The sequence below is a fragment of the Enoplosus armatus genome, chromosome 5 (assembly GCF_043641665.1).
Source record: "Enoplosus armatus isolate fEnoArm2 chromosome 5, fEnoArm2.hap1, whole genome shotgun sequence".
NCBI lineage: Eukaryota > Metazoa > Chordata > Actinopteri > Centrarchiformes > Enoplosidae > Enoplosus > Enoplosus armatus.
In genome coordinates this window covers 10482930-10500831 of record NC_092184.1, presented here as the reverse complement: position 1 = coordinate 10500831, position 17902 = coordinate 10482930, and the positions used below count along the sequence as shown (strand labels likewise).

At 41.4% G+C, this 17902-nt stretch overlaps 1 protein-coding gene across 1 annotated transcript; it reads right to left on the bottom strand.

The window, feature by feature from the left end:
• Window positions 1-408: 408 nt before the first annotated feature.
• kiaa0753 (KIAA0753 ortholog) lies at window positions 409-17383 on the bottom strand. Its single transcript, XM_070906448.1, has 18 exons — window positions 17246-17383; window positions 16360-16641; window positions 15979-16243; window positions 15686-15795; window positions 15519-15581; window positions 14913-15134; window positions 14105-14282; window positions 13134-13336; window positions 12823-12953; window positions 12023-12175; window positions 11360-11449; window positions 9259-9346; window positions 9009-9080; window positions 8693-8863; window positions 8402-8486; window positions 8038-8158; window positions 2452-2685; window positions 409-562 (listed from the first exon to the last, which is right to left on the bottom strand). Exons 1-18 carry the CDS (start codon window positions 17381-17383, stop codon window positions 409-411), a joined length of 2760 nt encoding a protein of 919 aa, XP_070762549.1.
• Between the last annotated feature and the right edge of the window lie 519 nt (window positions 17384-17902).

The window sequence follows — 17902 nt, the reverse complement described above, 5'->3', positions numbered from 1 at the left end:
GGTGGAATTCAATCACCGATACAGATGGACCATAAAGAATAATGTGACTAATGCTCCCTGTGCAACTCAACGATCTCATCTGCTGCAGCTTCATTAAAGAATACAGACAATCCCAATTAAATAAAGTCATCGGTTGCCACATCAAAGTGGGGATCTATAAACACCTCTTAATGTACAGATCTTTGTACATTAGCAAAACACATTACATAGGTGACAGAGTTTCATTCCAATATGAAATATCCGCCTGTGAAACTGTAGAAAAATGGCAAATAATCATAGTCCTTTGTTGACAAAATCCTTGATATTTACAATCACTGAAAGTGTGAAAATACAGATTTTCCACCAAAATAATAAATAAATATTCTAACAATTTGTAAGAAACTGCTACATCCATGATGCTGTAACATCCTATTGGCTGACCAAAGCTGCAGCTGAAGTAGGAGGCGACTGGATCGGGTGTAGAAACTCTGAGGTAAAGACGGCCTCGGCGTACTCCTCCACCACGTCCTGAAACTCTGCTGCCACGTCAGCCAGAGCCTCCGACAGCAACTCCTCTGCCAGGCTGTGGGACAGGAAAGAACAGGGACATTAGAGAGCGCAAGTCTTAAAAGCAAGCTGCAAAGACGGCCTCTTCTGAATTTTAAATAGACATATACAAACTTTAATTTGGCAGAAAAGTCAGTCCAACATCGGACAAATCATGTTTTGCATCACAACAATTGAAACAAAATGATCATATATGACAATGAAATTCATGTGACCACTATTACTATTTCATATAACAAGAACAAATCTAGACAGTGTGATTGTTATAATATAGCCTGGGACACAAGGGACACAATAAGTATGTATGTATAACACAAGAGTGACATTTGAGTTCACTTATTAAGATTTCAAAGAAAATGTAAATCATCCACCTTGTGTCATTATTTTCAAAAATGCAAAAGGAGCGATTAAAGCAGGTTTTTTCTAACCAGCGTGTCTGCTGACTTTCAGAGGTAGACATGAAAAACTTGTCTTGAAAGGCATAAAATTAAAGAAAATATCTCGAAAGACTGGTGAGCTTGGTGCAGCATCAAGCTAAATTTCAGTGTTTTGATCATTATCTGGGTCAACACACACACAGACACTGAAGCAGGGACATAGGGGATAAGTGAAAGTGGCACACACTCTTGGATCTCCCTTACAGAGCCCCGAAAACATCAAATCATTAGGGTTGTAGGTGCAACAAAACAATCAGAGCAATTGTGTGTTGAACTACCTGTACCTTTGAAGAGTCAATACAAGAATACTTTGCTCTCAACACTGGGGTGAAACACCATTATGGATCAGGAACAGCCATTATTACTAACTAATAACACTAATATGCTTCATATTCTGTATGTTTAAAGCTCCAAATATAATGAAATACACCACAAAAACTAAATTAGCTCCCCGATAACATGAACAAGCTTGAAATTAGTGTATGAAAAATACAAAACATATCCAACCACTGAATTATTATCCTGCTCTGTTTTGCCATGCATTTCCATATCCAGCTGTCTACCAAGCTAATAGTATAAAAAAAAAAATTTATATTTATAATAATAAAATAGCTTGAGTTTTGTATGTTTACTGTGTTTTGGATGTGCTCAACTTTTGCTATTTTGCAATCAATCTGTTAGCAGACTGAATGAACGAGATCCTCCAGGGGGTTTGGCTCCACGGCAACACTAGGCCGCTCATTACCATCCCATCGCACAGACAGGTTTCTACACTGTGTCAGAACAGCAGGGGGTGTACATGCCTATGTGTATGTGTTCTCTATCCAAAAACACTGAGCTAATTGGATGGCTTCTCCTCACACAACACCCTTATTTTTCTCCAAATTCAGAAAAGTACAGATCCATCTCTTGAAAACTTCGGCCCATTGATGTGGGACTGATAATGAGCCAGTGACACAAGCAGTGAGATCCCATGTGTGGGACTGTGCGTCAGTTTCTTCGGCTCAAAATTTAAGCAAAAACTATTTATTGAGCTGTTCACAATCCCACGCACATCTCTGAAAGAATCCAACATTCAAAATGTATCTTTCACGAGTTTAGAACTGATATAACAAACAAGTGGATATGAGAGGGAGTCGTCTGCATTGCAGCAACTTAAAAATTCTGTTAAGTATGCAAATTTGCAAGTGGGAAAGAAGAACAACGGTGAGCACCAGAGAGACACTATGCAAAACTATGCAGAGACACTATGCAAACCTCCACATGATCCTCTCAGAGCGAGCAGTTGAGACTGCACATTAGGTCCATCAAACTCATCCAGAATCAAAACAGAAAGCAGGAAGGACAAATATTTTATAAAATGTCAAGGACAAGTGTCTGAATGTATTATTCTACAGATTCTGTCACCCAGAGGGGAATAAAGATGTTAGAAAACCTTTCCATGATGGCTTCACTGTTAGTCTTTTACCTGTCTGCAATGGCCCAGGGGTTGAAGCTGCCGACAGCCTCATGAGCCACAACACGCAGGTAGGCCTCGTAGTCTTCCCGGTACCGCCGGATGTTTCTCAGCACGCTGCCTGGCACAGAGATAAGAGCCCCCCTGCTTCGCTCCACTGGGTCTGGGAACATGGTGCTGTGTCTGGGCTGCTGTTCGTCATGGGATGCCTCCTCCGCAAGGCTGTTCTCAGAGAGGATACTGTGTCTGAGGAAACACAAGGACAGGCAATCAGGTAATTTCCACGACACCTTTTCATCACACTGTATGAACTGGGTAAAGGGCTTCTGAGAGCTGTGGCTGTGGAGAAGAGGGAAACTCGTTTATTGACGAGGGAGCCTGAATGGAGTGCAGCACTGTGATTGACCAGAAACACTCGCTGTGCCCGATATGAGGCTGAGGATGATGAATTTAGGAGAGGTGTCAGAGCGCAGGCCAGCTCTCTCGCCTGCCTGCTCCTCATAGCGAGTAGGGGCTCAGCTGGGCATTGCCATGAACTGGCTTTATAATCCTCTCTGCTTGGACAAATCAGCCTGGCTCTTGCGACGGCGCGCTCGGTGCTATATTTAGTGTTGCAGCGGCTCCCAAAGCAAAGTGCCTCTCTATTGTGCTCCCCAGCCTCAGCTGAACTTGTTTCTGTTTTGACTGTGGGGGCTGCAAACTGCAGGGTGGCCATAAATATCAAAGTGCCAGCACAGTTTAACTCTGCTTCCAGTCTGAAATGGGTCGATTGACTGTCTGATGGGCGTCTGAGGACCAAAACAACAAAACAGCACCCTACAAATCACTTCCAATTCGTGAAATCAGAATAGCACCCACAGTTTTTATACCATATTCAAAAATGAACAAGAACCAGACTGCCTTTCCAACAAACACCATAAAAGTGGTCTCCATGGGAAAAAGTAATCCTGCATTTATATCTGTGAAAAGGTGATAAATGACAAAAAAAATACTAGTAACAGAAATGTTACGATTACGTGTTAGTGGTATCTGCTCACTCAATGAGAGGACTAAAGGACTAAAGCAACAACCATATGTGACATCTATCATGAATATTTAATTAAATCTGTGTGCTCACAAGGGTGTGTGTGTGTATGTTTCTGTGTGGGCTGTGATTTACAGGGGAGCATAAATTGGATGGCCGAATCACAAAAAAAACACACACACACAAAAAAACCATCTTCTACCCGTCACATTCACCCAACTACAACTTGGCCTGCACAAGACATACACAAACCAAAACAGATGAACAGCACTAGCGAGATCACCTCAAGTGACTTTCAAGTTTGTCTTCTCATTTCTCTACAAAAGCTCCAGCCATGTATTGCCCGGGACCTGTCAAAGGACAGTGTCTTGTGCAATATATCAAAAGGGACGCAGGCTGCGCTGAAGCTGAGTCGTAAAGAGAGATTGTAGAAGGGGTGATCCAAGCGAGATTCACAGAGGCCCTGATGAGCTTTTGAGAACAGCAGGAAAGATCTGTGTGGTAAGAAACAGGGGGAGGATGACTAGTATGGAGGAAATATTAGAGATTTTCTTGTTTATTCAGTATTGCACTACTCAGAAAATCTTTTGATATTCAAAAAAACAATGTAATCACAACAACTGAAGCCATTTCCTGTGCAACACAGCTTCCAGCTTGTTTGTAATACTTGCCTGAGGAGACAACTGTAGCCATGAACACAGGGGCGAATAAAAAAAATACATGAAAGGTTTAGAATACTGCTGAGTGAGGCTTTCATCTTTTCATTGATTTGTTTGACCTGCTGATGGAGCTGCGGTGGGTCGGTCAGCATTAGCCAAGAGGTGGCGCGGGGGGGGGGGGGGTCTATGTCTGGGCTCTTCACCATGGATACATAAATCCTACCTGCTGCTCTGCTGATGTTTTCAAAGATGAAATCTCTCCCTCCATTGTCTCAGTGGTCGTTTGATGGCACTCACACAAGCTCATAGACAGCCACGGTAAAGAATAAGATTTGCTGCTTTGGAAACAGTGCCGGTGTTATGTCTAGTGATGGATAATGGAAGTGTTAAAATATTAGTGAAATGTAAACAACTACTTTCACACAAACAGCGAACAAAAACTCTCTTCTGTTAGGTCCTGCTGTTGTAAGTCATGACTCAAAAGTAACCATAACAGAATAGCTTGAGCATCAAAATGAGATCTGCTTTTTCAAATCAGCTGAGAGTAATTATTTTGAAAATTGCATTCCCCCATCAGTCCTCCCCTTCCTCAGCTACGTGCCTCCATAACAGCACCTAAATCAAAAAATCAGGAAAGTCAAAACCAAATAACGGTCTTCCAGCGTCCCTATCAGTCATCAAACAATACAATCAAAGAAGCCTCCACTGAAAAGCACATTGAGAAATACCTGCTTTTGTAAGCTACATCACAGCAACACATTTTCTTCGTTGGTGTGTTTAAATGTGTGTGTGTGTGTGTGTGTGTGTGTGTGGGGTGCATGATTACATGCATGACTCTGTTTTCCTGCTGACGGCAGCGACTGATTTGTCTCTCTGGGCTGAGAAATGTGGGTTATGAACAACCAATCAGGGCTGAGACAACACACAGGATGACATCTCTGCACATTTTGCTGCTCCAAACCCCCAAAATTAAACGTCTCCACACTGCCGCACTGAGCAGTAGAGGAGTCAGCACGGACAGAGGTTTAACACATACACACCTACACAAGAACAAACGGCATTTTTGGGCTGTTTTCCTCCATAGGAACTAATGCACTCAATTGCTGTATAAGCAACATGAAAGCAGAATTTTATCAATGTCATCAATAATTCTCCATTCTGCTTTATCCATATGTTCCTCTCCCCACCAGCCCTGTATACTTTATGCTGATTGCTGCTTAAAAGTCTTATCATCTAGATTGTTTTCTTGGACACTAATGCAGCTCATTTCCTCAGACTGTCAGATGTCATTTCACAGTTATCTCAAGGACTGCTGTGAAACTCCGATCCGATTACTTCCTGTTAAAGACCTACACCCTCTGACATGTCCTAAATGAAGGATACGTGTTGACATTAAATCAACAGGAGCTGAGTTCAACACGCAGACTGCAACAAGTGTGGGGAAGGCTGGTTAATAAGTGTTAATGCGGTTCTCTGTGTACTGTATTATGTGTGTTTTTGTTTTGGTATTGCCAATGCTGCAGGGTTGTGTACTCAAAACTTTTCTTTGCTTCACCTCCTCTGTTATGTGTTGTAAAATGTGTCACCAGGGTCATTTTAGCTGGCAACATAGGTAGCCCACTTATCTTCCCTTACAGCTCAGCTCAGTTTACAAAACAACTTCTTGGCCCCAAAAGACAGCTCTATAAAACAATGTGCCTAATGAAAACAATTTCTCCATCTATCTCACACCAAATGACTCCCTACGTACCACTTTATTACTTCTTAGGGGACAAAGCACTGGGAAAAAGGCTGCTGTGCGTCTAGAGTTGCCCTTACACAAAGTTTCTGCTTGTACCTCGTTGTAGGGCATAAGCAACAAAAAAACCCTCTGTTTTGATAGACAAATATGTATTTGTGCAGGCACAGAAAAACTCCCATTGCCACTTGGCTATTAAATTTAATATGAAAATTAAGGCTTTTTTCCCCAGACAAAATAACTTATTGTCGAAGCAGCCGGCAAGTACTGAATTGGTTGGGTCTTCATTCAGAGTGGGGAAGAGGCAACTAATGTGGACAATGTATTAGAATTGATGGTAATTATTTTTTCAAATGATAACGAATACTATTACTGCATGGCAAGCAATCTTGGAGCCACAAAACATTGCAGACACGTTTTCATACACATAACCATAAGCTATCAATACAAAGTTGTGTTGTCATGTTGAGCGGGACATTTTTAGCAATCCCACTTATCTAACTGTTTCATTATTGCACTGGAAATGTTGAGGGACATCTAATGGTGAAGAGATTCAGTGCCGCCATGATGTGTGAGTGTGCAGACAACAAAGCTGCCCACTCTCCATGCTGCTGTCACTGTCGATAATTACTAAGAGACTATATTGATCAATGACAGAAACCAACAGTCATTACCCAAGGAATCTCAGATGTTACCATTAAATCATCAACCAACATATTAACTTCATAGAAAACACATACCAACCACTTCTTGTAAAAAGCAGACTACTGCTGAAACGCTGAGCTGATTCATTCATTAATGACATCTTTTAACTTTAATTTGAAGCACCCTGTTTTGTAAGGCCTTTTCCCTTCTTTAACATGAACACTATTTGTTACTAGATAACTGTTTATCTTATGATTAATACTTGTTTAGGGGTTTGATACATTTAATAAAATCATAAATTGTTATCTGGTGTTCTAAATGTGTAATTCATTGAAGTGAATATGCAGAGATTAGTTTTTTTTTTCCAATCGATCAGTGTCAAAAAAATCCTAATTACATCTACTGTGATTTAAAGTGTTAAGAGAGAGCATGAAATGGTCCAGCGGGATGCCAATACTCCTTGAAGGCACTGTAATTTGGACTGAGGACAAAAAGCGATGCAGGCAGGTCTGTCTCTGTTTTATGTCGCAGAGATTCAGAGAGTTTCAGAACAAATGAGCTGGCAGTTCTCAAATTGCTTTGCCTTTATTAAGAAGCTGCCAGGCTGGATACCTCTAAAAACAAGAAAAACACCTCTTTTAAAGAATAGACACTAAATAGTTGACTATTTAGCGCCTGTGTTATGATTGCCAAATAGAGCTATTACACGATGGATGCGTTAAGAAGAGTATAAGATGAGTCACAGTGGATCTCAGGGCAAAGTTTCCATTGAGGGAACTGGACCTGAGGCACTCCAAGTCTGACTGACTTCAATTTGCTAATGGTGCTGCTTGAATTTGTTAGAAGCTGTATCCTGCTGGCTTGTCTGTGTCAACAACTTCAAGTCCTTCCACTCTCTTGTCTCTTCCTTCCAAGTTCCTCATTAATTTAAGCAGTACAGCAGCTGCAGCCAAAGCCCTGGGCAGTGGAGGGTCTCTCTGTGGAGTCTGCTGCCAGAGTCAGGAATAGACTCTGCCCTGGGTATGGTAGCCACCAAGTGAGTTTTGTGGGATGAGTAACTGTGTATCGTTGGAAAAACAGCAACCACTTTTCATCCAGTCTGGAGGCCTAATTATAACAATGGTGAATGACTTCCTGTGGATGATGCTGTTGGACGTCGATACATTTATTTTTCTCATAAAAAATGACTTAGATTTTCCAAGTAATCCAACATTTCTATATGTCTATTTTTTAAACAAAGGATTATATCATAATGCCATACAATTACCAGTACTGTGCTGGAGCTGTGATAACTTATAATGAGGGCTCAGACCTATAATTTCAGCTCAAACGATTGAGGAGGAAGTTAAATAGGTCAAACCCTGATACTGCAATCTAGTTAATATTCTGGGAACATTACTACACAAAATGTCACTACTGCCCCTTCAACATGAATAAAACAGCAAGGAGGGGAAGCCATTAAGCAAAAGATGAGAAGTAGAAATTATTTGAGTGAAGAAAAAAAAAAAAAGGTTAAGGACAGAGGAACTCACCCAGCCTCCACGGGTTTCTCTAGGACAATATCAGCTGCACAGCTCTGCCTCAGCACTGGCTTTGTGAGCCTAATTGGCTGAGGGGAGGCTGGCCTGGAGCCCGGAGCATGGCACTGGGGTCCTGGGAAGAAAAGAGAGGAAAGGGTAGCGGTAGTGTGTGTTGAGAGGGATGGGGTAGAGCAGGGGACAGACAGAAAAATGAGAAGAGCGTAGAATCAGAATGACAAGTATTCACCTACTCTTGTTAGTTGTAGCACTGTCTCCACCTACAGGAGACATCAGAGCGAAGTCATATCTCTGAAAAATGCAGTTACAGGGGATAAACAGGAGTGTGTTTGTGTTAACACCATTTAGTTTTTTTTACCTGCTGCTCCTCCTGGTCGGTCCCAGTGAAGAGGGTCCGAATAGGTGATAGAAGCAAACCGTCTCCTCACTTCCTCCTGATCTCTCTGCTCAGACACATAGGGAGAAACACATTTTATAAACACATTGCCCACCTGCCAATAGTGAGTCCAGACTAGACACTGCATCAGTAAACAACACCAGACCAAAGCTGTCACAACAGCTCACTATAAATAACAACCCGGTCATTGGTGACCTTTCGGGTTCCACGCTGACCTTCTGTTAGTGGGCCTTTCTGTAGGGCAGCTCTCACCTGTATCTCCTCCATACGAAGCAGCATACTCTCCAGGGTGGGGGCCTGCAGCCTACACTCAGCCATGCCCTCCAATTGTCTGTCTGTTGCAACTGCCCACGCTGCCCGTGCACTGTCCTCCAACAGATCTTCCAGCAGAGCCTCACTCAGCTGCTCAGCACTCTCTGCTGCCTGTGGAGGACAACATCCACAAAAAGATAATCGTACAACTATTCAGTTTTTGTTGTTTAATCATGGCTATGACACCAAATTCAAACTTTGATCAATAGCAAGGCCAATTCTCCTGTGAATTATTGGCAACAGCAGTGCAGCTCACCCTCTCTGCAGCCTGCTCAGACAGCCGATTCCTCAGTGAGGAGCTGATCCGGTTCCTGGACTCACCAATCTGCTGAGGTAAACAAACAAAGACAAACTCAGCCACACCAATCTAAAGTAAATGTCATTTAATAAAAACAAGACTAATACTCAAAAAGTCCCAATTTATCCCTCTTCTACAGGAGACATATAAAAGGAAGGAAAGGGAAGGAAAATGTGACTCTACCCAGACAACAGATAAGTCTTACTACCTGTGCTTCATCCAGAAGGGGCTGAATTCTCTCTCTGGCCTTCTGCTCGGCTCTCTCAGCCCACTGAGTTGGCGAGACAACTTCTGACCTGTAAACCAAAGCACACCCACACTGCAAGCTGTCACAGAAGAACTTCTGTGGCTGAATAGCTTCAACTGTAAAGAGGCTGAGAGAGATATTTTATTCCCCGACAACATTATTAAAACATGATATTAAGAAATGTCTTGTAAGGGTCAAACTTTAGCCCACTTTGGATTCTGAGAGATAGATGTTAAATTGTAATGGAAGTCAAAATCATTAGGACGCTGGTCACCGGTTGAGGCAGATGACCTCCCACCCAGAGCCTGGTTCTGCTCGAGGTTTCTGCCTGTTAAAAGGGAGTTTTTTCCTTCCCAACTGTCGCAAAGTGCTTGCTCATGGTGGGAACTGTTGGGTCTCTGTAAATAATGTTATAAAGAGTACAGTCCAGACCTGCTCTATATGAAAAGTGCCCTGAGATAACTTCTGTTATGATTTGGCACTATACAAATAAAATTGAAGTTGGCTTTCAAGCCTGATGGAATTCTACACAAAATAGCAATATTTGTCAGGCTCTGTGTTTGTCTAAATATTCACATTTACTGCATTTAAACAAGGTCAGAACTATCAAACTACCACCGCTCTGCACAGAGACAGACCTTGTGAACGTTGTAGGAAATGTATCCTGGTTTCTTTCGAGCCAATGAACTAATTTACAAAGCCTGACACGCTACTCACAGCGACTCCAGCTGAGATCAGTTCGGGGCATAATAACTCGAGAGAGATTGATTTGATGAATGTGACATGAGCATTACATACAAGAAATAATCTGTCATTGTGAAGAGGTCTATTGTGCATTACCTATCACCTGTTAACAGGGGCAGCAGGGGGAGCGGGGGGAGCAACCGACACTGGGCCCAAAACACAATAAGATATGATGACTCTCTGATTTCAGCTCTTTGTCAGAAAGTCTAATGGAATATTTTCTCATCCTGAAAACAGCACAGCCCCATATTAAATGTGTTAAAATATAGTTAAACTTAAAGGCCTGCAAACATTACAAAAATTGGGCATAAGCCCATTAGTATACATCGTTTTTGGCCCTCCATACTGATGGAGTGGTCCTCCTCCCTACTATTCATTTTTTAATAATATTTAATGTAGAGTTTGTTGTTTTGAGTTTGTGAAATAGTTGTAGTGGCAGGTAGAACAGCCATCATTACAATAGGCAACAGACCTTTTCCACGGTAGACATTTTACCTCATCATAGCAAGAAATGCCCAGGTGGGACTAATAGTATTAATGATGGCACAATTCCAAAGTGTTCCAATAACCCTGGAGAAAACAAAATGGCAGTCAGCCATTGCAAATTGATGTTATTAAGTACACCTGTGTTTTTCCTGTTATGACATGTCAAACTTCCAGTCGTGAAAATAAAGTAGAGTAAAAATGATCAGGCCTATTGGTTGTCTTTGTGTAGAAGCATGACGTACAAACCTGCACATTGGCTGTAATTTAATTAAAGCTTTATGGACTAAATGTTGACTACAAACAATGTGTGGCTCACGCTGTGTTTTGTTGCTGGATTTGCAGAGTAAAACTGTGTCTGTAAATTAATTAGGAAATGTGAGGTGATCGATAGAAACATATTCACTCTCTTGTGCTGAGGGGATGTTGCTGCAATCACAACCTGTGTTACTTTCTGTTCTATTGTTTGTAGGTAATCATGTCCGTGTTCCAATTCCCAATGCAACTGTTCATTTAATTGTGAGGCCTGGTGCATGGAGCTGTATGGCAGATTGCTGTGTGGATTACTGCCTTGGGCTGTGGCATTACTGGTGGGAAATTATTCCTCTTAAATAACCTACACAGCAAATGTTCATACAGGACAAAGGACAAATCTAAGCATATGTTATTATCATTATGCAGTATGTAATGTACATTGTATAGTGATTGATTAATGGGGGGCCCTTTTTGGTGCTGGATCTACATCCAACAACTGATACAGCATTATGACCTTCAACTTGCATCCTCTGAGATGTTTTACGTCTGCTAAAACTGTAATTATATATTTCTACTGTACCTTAATGCCTGAATGTGTTCAGCCTCTTCTCGACTTAACTGGTTGAGCTCTTTCAATCTCTGCATCGTCATCTTATCCAGCCAGGCTTTCCTGTACCAAGCCAGTAATCATCAAATGAAGCAAAATGCAAGCTCAATTAAGCATTTCAAATAAAGAACATAAAATCCTCATCTCTAAAATCAGGCTGCTAGCCCCTGATTAATTGCAAAGCACAATTCCAGTAATTAAGGTTTGATTAAACAGAGACATATGTGGAGCACTCAATCAATGAGGTGCTTATAAGCACTGAAAACAGGCCAGCTATTAATCACTCATGAAGAGAAATGGCCTCACTCTAGCAGGCACCTAGATTCATTTATTGGAAAGAATTAACTTTGAATTAGAATCAAAGTATTGCCTGTGGCTCTCAGCAAGTGGGGTCTGACACAGAGGTTAGAAATAACTTGCTGAACACAGCGGAAGGCCTCATTAACATTCCTTCTCCAGATTCCATCCATTTTCCTTTTCTCTTGCTAGGACAGACCATCTGATGTAGTCATGTCAAGTACAAATAACAAAAACCTAAAAATGACTAATCTGAGGAACAATAATATTCCATTATGAAATATCTGATAAATAGAAGAGATTAAAATCTGGCTAAGGGTTGTAGGAGACGGGCTTCACCTCAATGCTTCATTCTGAGCTTGTTTCTTCTTTTCTGAGCTCAACGCCGGCTCTGCTCCCGAACCACCGGCCACCTTCTGCTTTGGAGGGCTGGCTGAGGGCTTCACGGGAGAGAATAGACATCGAGGTTCTGCTCTTCTCCTTTGAGGGGATCTGTTGAGGTAACAGCAGAGGGATGAAAGAATAATAAACACAGACACAGACACGATAGACAAGTCAGAAAAGACGGTGGGGAGATTGAGAGAGAGGAATATGCAGATGAAGAATCATGGAAAAGTGAAGAGACAGAGCCATTTTACACAAGGAACCAGCATTGGAGTTTGTTTAGTTTGATAGTTGAAAATGTAGTATGCCATGGCTGATGATATGATAAGTGTTTTTTGTACCAATTTGGCAAGTCCTACAATCATCCAGCGAATGTAAGCAATTAGTCCCGCATCTGATCATACTATCCTGCTCACATCCACCTTCTGGCTGAACAAATAACAACTTATTAGACAGGTCTCTCCGTGCTCTGATTAAATAGAAATCTTTTTTTCTTCTTCTACTTCTAAATGTTATTGTGTCACGAGCACATTAATTCACAATGAATTAATGAGTAGATTCATACTGGATGCAAACTGTTGCCATGAGATTAGAGTTTCAGACATTGCAACAGTACAGCCTTAGTTATGTAATGACGTTAATCATCCAGTGTGCGCTGAGAGTGACTGAGAGCAAAAACATTGGAGAACAATAATAGGTCATGATTTTAAAAAGTCTAATGTGTCATCAGCTGTACAGAGAGATAAAAGGCTCACCGCTGTGGAGGAGGAGAGTGAGGGGATGTAGGTATCCAGGGCACAGAGTGCTCTTTTTGAGGGAGCTGGTTCACTCTGAGCTGAGAGGAGACTGTAGGCTGCTGGAATCCTGCATCTTGTATCTGATTACGCTGTGACAAAAATGATAAAATATATATGTTTAGATTGTTCACATGATCCTCACATTGTTTACACCTCAGCCCAGTGTATTTGAATAAATTCACCCTGGTTCTGATATAATATGACGCACTTCTTGGTGTGTTATAACATATTCAATCCAGTATTCAACTTTGTGGAAGTCAAGCCAACACCTTCATTATAATGTCAGCCTTGCTTCGCTCAGAGTGTAGAGCCCTTCCTTTTCTGCAGGCGGTGTTTGTCTGAGGTCGTCCCTGCAGCTCTCTCAGCTCCCTCTGCTGGGCGAGGCCCTCCAGGCCAGCCCTGAGCACTTCTCTTCTGTTCACAGGCTGGTGAGAAGTAGTTTTGGGCTTCTGTGAGGCCATTCTCCTACCTGCTCACACAAATGAAAAATGAAACCTTTTTGATTTATTTGATCTTAACTTACTGAATCCTATTTAAAAAGAAAATAAGGAATAGTGACAGTAACAACAAACTATACTCTTCTTCATCACTATTAAACCCAAGTAAATCAGTTTGGAACCTGGGGGCTAAGGCATTACGCACAAACACAACACCTCCGATTAAACAATTAGCCTGCTCTCTCACTTGATAACCAGCTTATGTAACGCAACAAAGATGTTTGTTTCCAGGGAGATCTAGATGCAGCTAAAACGTATTGTCCCCAATGGCCCCACAGGATGCCTCTCAGCGCAATCTCAGCCAGCAGGCGTTAACTGCTCATAAGACTAAGCAGCGGGGGACCGAAAGCCAGAGTTCTGCACTTCACTTCCTGTTTTTCTATCACTTCTTCATGGCTACTTATCAATTTTCAGCCTGGTGCTGCCATTTAGGCACAGTGGGAGGCCCAAACACAACTGCACAAAAGCCCTTAGGTAACTTCCAGATACACGGGAGACTAAACGGTTTGTCCTTCATCAGAAGGCATTCATAGATTTTACTCTCAGCGCAGTTTTCAGCTTTCAGCAAGTAGGCCATTGTTTTAAGTAGGAAATCTGAAGGAAAATACAGATTCATGAGGTGTGAAATTGTATTAATAAATACTGTTGCTGGGGGTAGAAAATTATTTATAAAGTCACACGTGCACAAACGGCTTACTAAAGAGAAGTAAAGGCTTTTAAACATGCAAACTAATCGCACTCACCACGGACGCCTCTTTTGGGATTTGCAGGTTTGCGTGGTCCTTGTGCACTTGAGGTGCTGGGACCCTTGGGTGCACTAGTAGGTGACATGCTGCAATGAGGAGCTTTCCTGTGCGGAGGGCATGCTTGGGCCTGCATCTTTTCGAGCACCTCTTGCTTACTGAGGGCAGAATCCAACGTCTAAGAGGAAAAGAGTGACAAGACATTAATATCTTGGATTATTCACTTACAAAAACCCTCAACAATCCCTCCACAAAATAAAATGAAACCCAAATATATTTTTTCAATTTACTGTACTATTGAAAATAAACAACATAACAAAAACAATCATTCATAACGGATATACAAAACGTACCAAGAGCCAAGGGCAGTGCAAACATAAAGTATAAGAATGAAATGACACAAACGATGAAGTTAAGTGTTCTCAGTTTTAATTTGAGGATGTTTACATCAACATCCGATTAATGACAGAAAGTAATTGGAAAAGTTAACTTAGACTTAAATAAGTCATCTTATCTTTAAAAGTTGGTGAACTACAGCCATTAGTCAATGACCCACAAACAACAGCAGAAACTGTGCTGCAGTTATCTTCACTTGATGCATGTTTGGTGGAATTTCAGTGGCCTGTGTATATGTTTAGGGTTACTGTGCTGCTGAATTGTCCTAAAATTGGGGGACTGTGTATAAAAAGAATTACAAGTCCTACATACGATAGTTGTTACATTTCAAATCTGCTGTGCTGAAATAGCGCCAAAACAATGATCAGTATCATTATCCAAATACTTCCTAACTGTATTTTATGCTCCTCACCTCTAGTTTCTGCAGGATGTCGAGGGCCGTCTCAGGCACAGCAGAACCCTGTTCCACCTCGACTTTAGCTGAGCACAAAGAGAGCTGGCGAATCAGCTGGCTCAGCTCTTTGTAGTAAGGGGGTATCTTGCCATGAGATAGATCTGAAAGCTGATGGATAACAACTTGTAAGGCCCTGAGTGTCCCACGGTGGGCAGCTGCGAGCCGGTTTATTGCCATGGACTGAAAGAAGAACAGATAGTTAATCAGTTTACCATTGAGTAAAACAGAGGTTGCGATTTTTGCCTAGCAGTAGAGCTGAAGAAACTTTACGAAATCTCCTTTTAGCAAAATCATATTAATTTAAAGAATTATTAAATGTGGTAAAAATACTGCCACATGAAACTGTGTCTTTTTAATGCCTGTGATAGAAACAAATAAAACTAATACAAGTGTGGTTTCACACCACTCATAGATGCGTTTGGATACATGATTGGCATGTAGAACAATTACTTTTTTAGGGACAGGAGGCCTAAGAAAGTAATTTTACTCATGGTTTTCAATGCTATCACTATCTAAATGAATGGTCTCAGCTCTACAGAGCAGTAAATCTGTGACAATGCTTACCTTTTTGGTGTCCCACATTTTCTGGCTTCGTAGTTTCTCTATATCTTCTTGTATCTCTTTTACCTATTAAATAACCATTTTGTAAAGCAGTGTTCACAGATACAGAGCAAATTAAAAAGTCAGTGAAGGTTTATTTTTTACTTAGATGGTGGTAGAGATTTAAATACCTGTTGTTGGAGAACATAGATGATACGTGCTGAGCGGGCTGCCTGCTTCTGTCTGCGTATCTCCAACTTGTTTTGCTCTTCAGGTTCCAGTGGCTCCTCTATTTTCTCTCCTGTTGATTAAATCCCATTATTCATTATTATTCATCATTATGCGTGCAATGTAAAACCATAACAAAAGTGTGCTGATTGTGGTAGGTGCCAAAACTGTGAGAATGTTTTCAAGCTAAGTTGTTTAAACATATAATCAACAGTGAGACACAGGCCTAATGTAACAAGCTGTTTTTGTGGGTCACCTCTGTTGGCTAGCTCTTCTACTTTCTGAATATACGCTTCCAGCTCATTTTGCAGCTTGCGGATCTCCTGGCTTAAAGGAGCCTGTTGGCCTTCCAATTGCCTTGGGCCAGGGTCTCTGGTTGGGGGTGACAGGCCAATCCGAGGAATGGGAAAAATAGGATGCTTCTGGGATGTGTGCACTGACAATTTTACTCCAGGACGGGTCACTTTCTCTTTTGGACTGGAGGCCTTTAACTTCGTCTTACTTGGAGTGGCTGCAAGCTCCTATTGAGAGAGAAAAAGACTTAATTGACTGAACAAACCAGCAATCATTCCTTGAATAGGACATAAACCACAAACTATCAATTATAAATGTTGTGCAATTAACCTACATCAGTTACCTGAATCAGCTCTACATCACTTGTACCAAGGAGGGAGGCCTCCTGAGAGGGTTTTGTAAGTGACTCAAGGCGTCTTCGTCTCAGATCTCGCTTGGCCAGCTGAACCGCAGCCTGCAGTCTCTCCTCAGAGAGAGTGGTGAAGCTGATGGAGCTTCTGGGGCTGTCCACATTCTCACGCCCCTCTGACAGCGGCAGCAGCCTCTCTATCACAATGGGGGCTGGCGGGCGTACATGGGTGGCACGGTTGTTGGTACTTGCAGGGAAGGCTTCATTGAACAATAGCTGTGGTGTGTAAGATACCAATCAGTCTTAACCAGTATGTGATATAAACAGCCATTGTGATACTCAATCATGCTTTTCACACCACTTTCTCAACAGATATCTCTGTCATTCACCTCATTCGAACTCAGTTGCCAGTTTGTTTGGTACAATTAGCCAAATACAATGCAATCTACAGCAACAACCTACAATATTTCTGACCTTCATTACGTTTTTAACGAACTGTTTTAAAAGGGTGTTTGTGATTATTTGGGGGGCTGTAGTATTTGGTTCTGTTGAACTTGAAGTGTCTTCACTGATATAGGTGGACAAAATATTGGAAATAATTCAGCGAGCTTGGTGGCAATACGATTCAACAGCGCCACACACCACAGCCCCCTAAATTACCATATAACGTTAGTTAAATCAACACCTCTCTAAGACATCAAAAAACTAAAAAGTTATGACCTCCATGAAGGTAGGATTTATTGCAGGGCTAATGTATCGTTACCAGACTGAATTGGATTTAGCTAGTTGTACCAAATAAGCTGAAAACAGAGTGTACAGGGAGCTATCTGGACTAAAGATAGTTTAGAGAGTTTACTATACTTCTCTCACTGTTGGTTACCTTGGTTTGAGACATCCCAGTAGTTAAATCGCTGCGGTTGTGAACGTTTCGGGTTGAACCTAACACAACCCAGTCTCTCCCTTGACTTTGCTGTACCACGGAAATGGTGGGACCACTTTGCAATAACTGTGCCGTCATTAAAGCTAATACAAGCGCCAAGTTCTTTCAAACTAGCAAATAATTCTTGATATATAGTTAACTAACTAACTAACTAATGCAAATGAGAGTTAGCATTAGCAAGCTAAGAGCGCTTTTGAATTGAAGTTCGCTAACATCAAGTTAATCCCAACATCATCCATTCGGCCATTTCGACTTCGCTTATAACTACTTTTTTCAGTTCATGTAGGAATTATAAATTAGCCATGCACACAATGTGGCTAACTGACAGTTAATTAAAACACAGCACCTTGTTAACTTTTGAAATGTTAGTCTAAGCTCGTCAACAGTTTGAAACGCCGCCATGACAACAACAGAATGCCGCTACACGGAAGTACATTTTACCAAGTACGGATCGGCAAAGAAGTCAAACGGCAACCCAACCGCATTTGTAATAACATATTATTAATATATAATAAACGGCATTCTGTAATATTCCTTAATATGTGAAATACTATGAAATAGTTCTATTTAAATAATATTTTTCGCCTTGACAAATGA

Coding starts and splice junctions, on each gene's coding strand:
- kiaa0753 (XM_070906448.1), bottom strand. CDS start 17,383: ATGACGGCACAGTTATTGCAAAGTGGTCCCACCATTTCCGTGGTACAG. Junction 9,081..9,258: donor CCCTTCTGGATGAAGCACAG/GTAGTAAGACTT, acceptor TGTTTACCTCAG/CAGATTGGTGAGTCCAGGAA. Junction 563..2,451: donor CCCTGGGCCATTGCAGACAG/GTAAAAGACTAA, acceptor CCTGTCCCACAG/CCTGGCAGAGGAGTTGCTGT.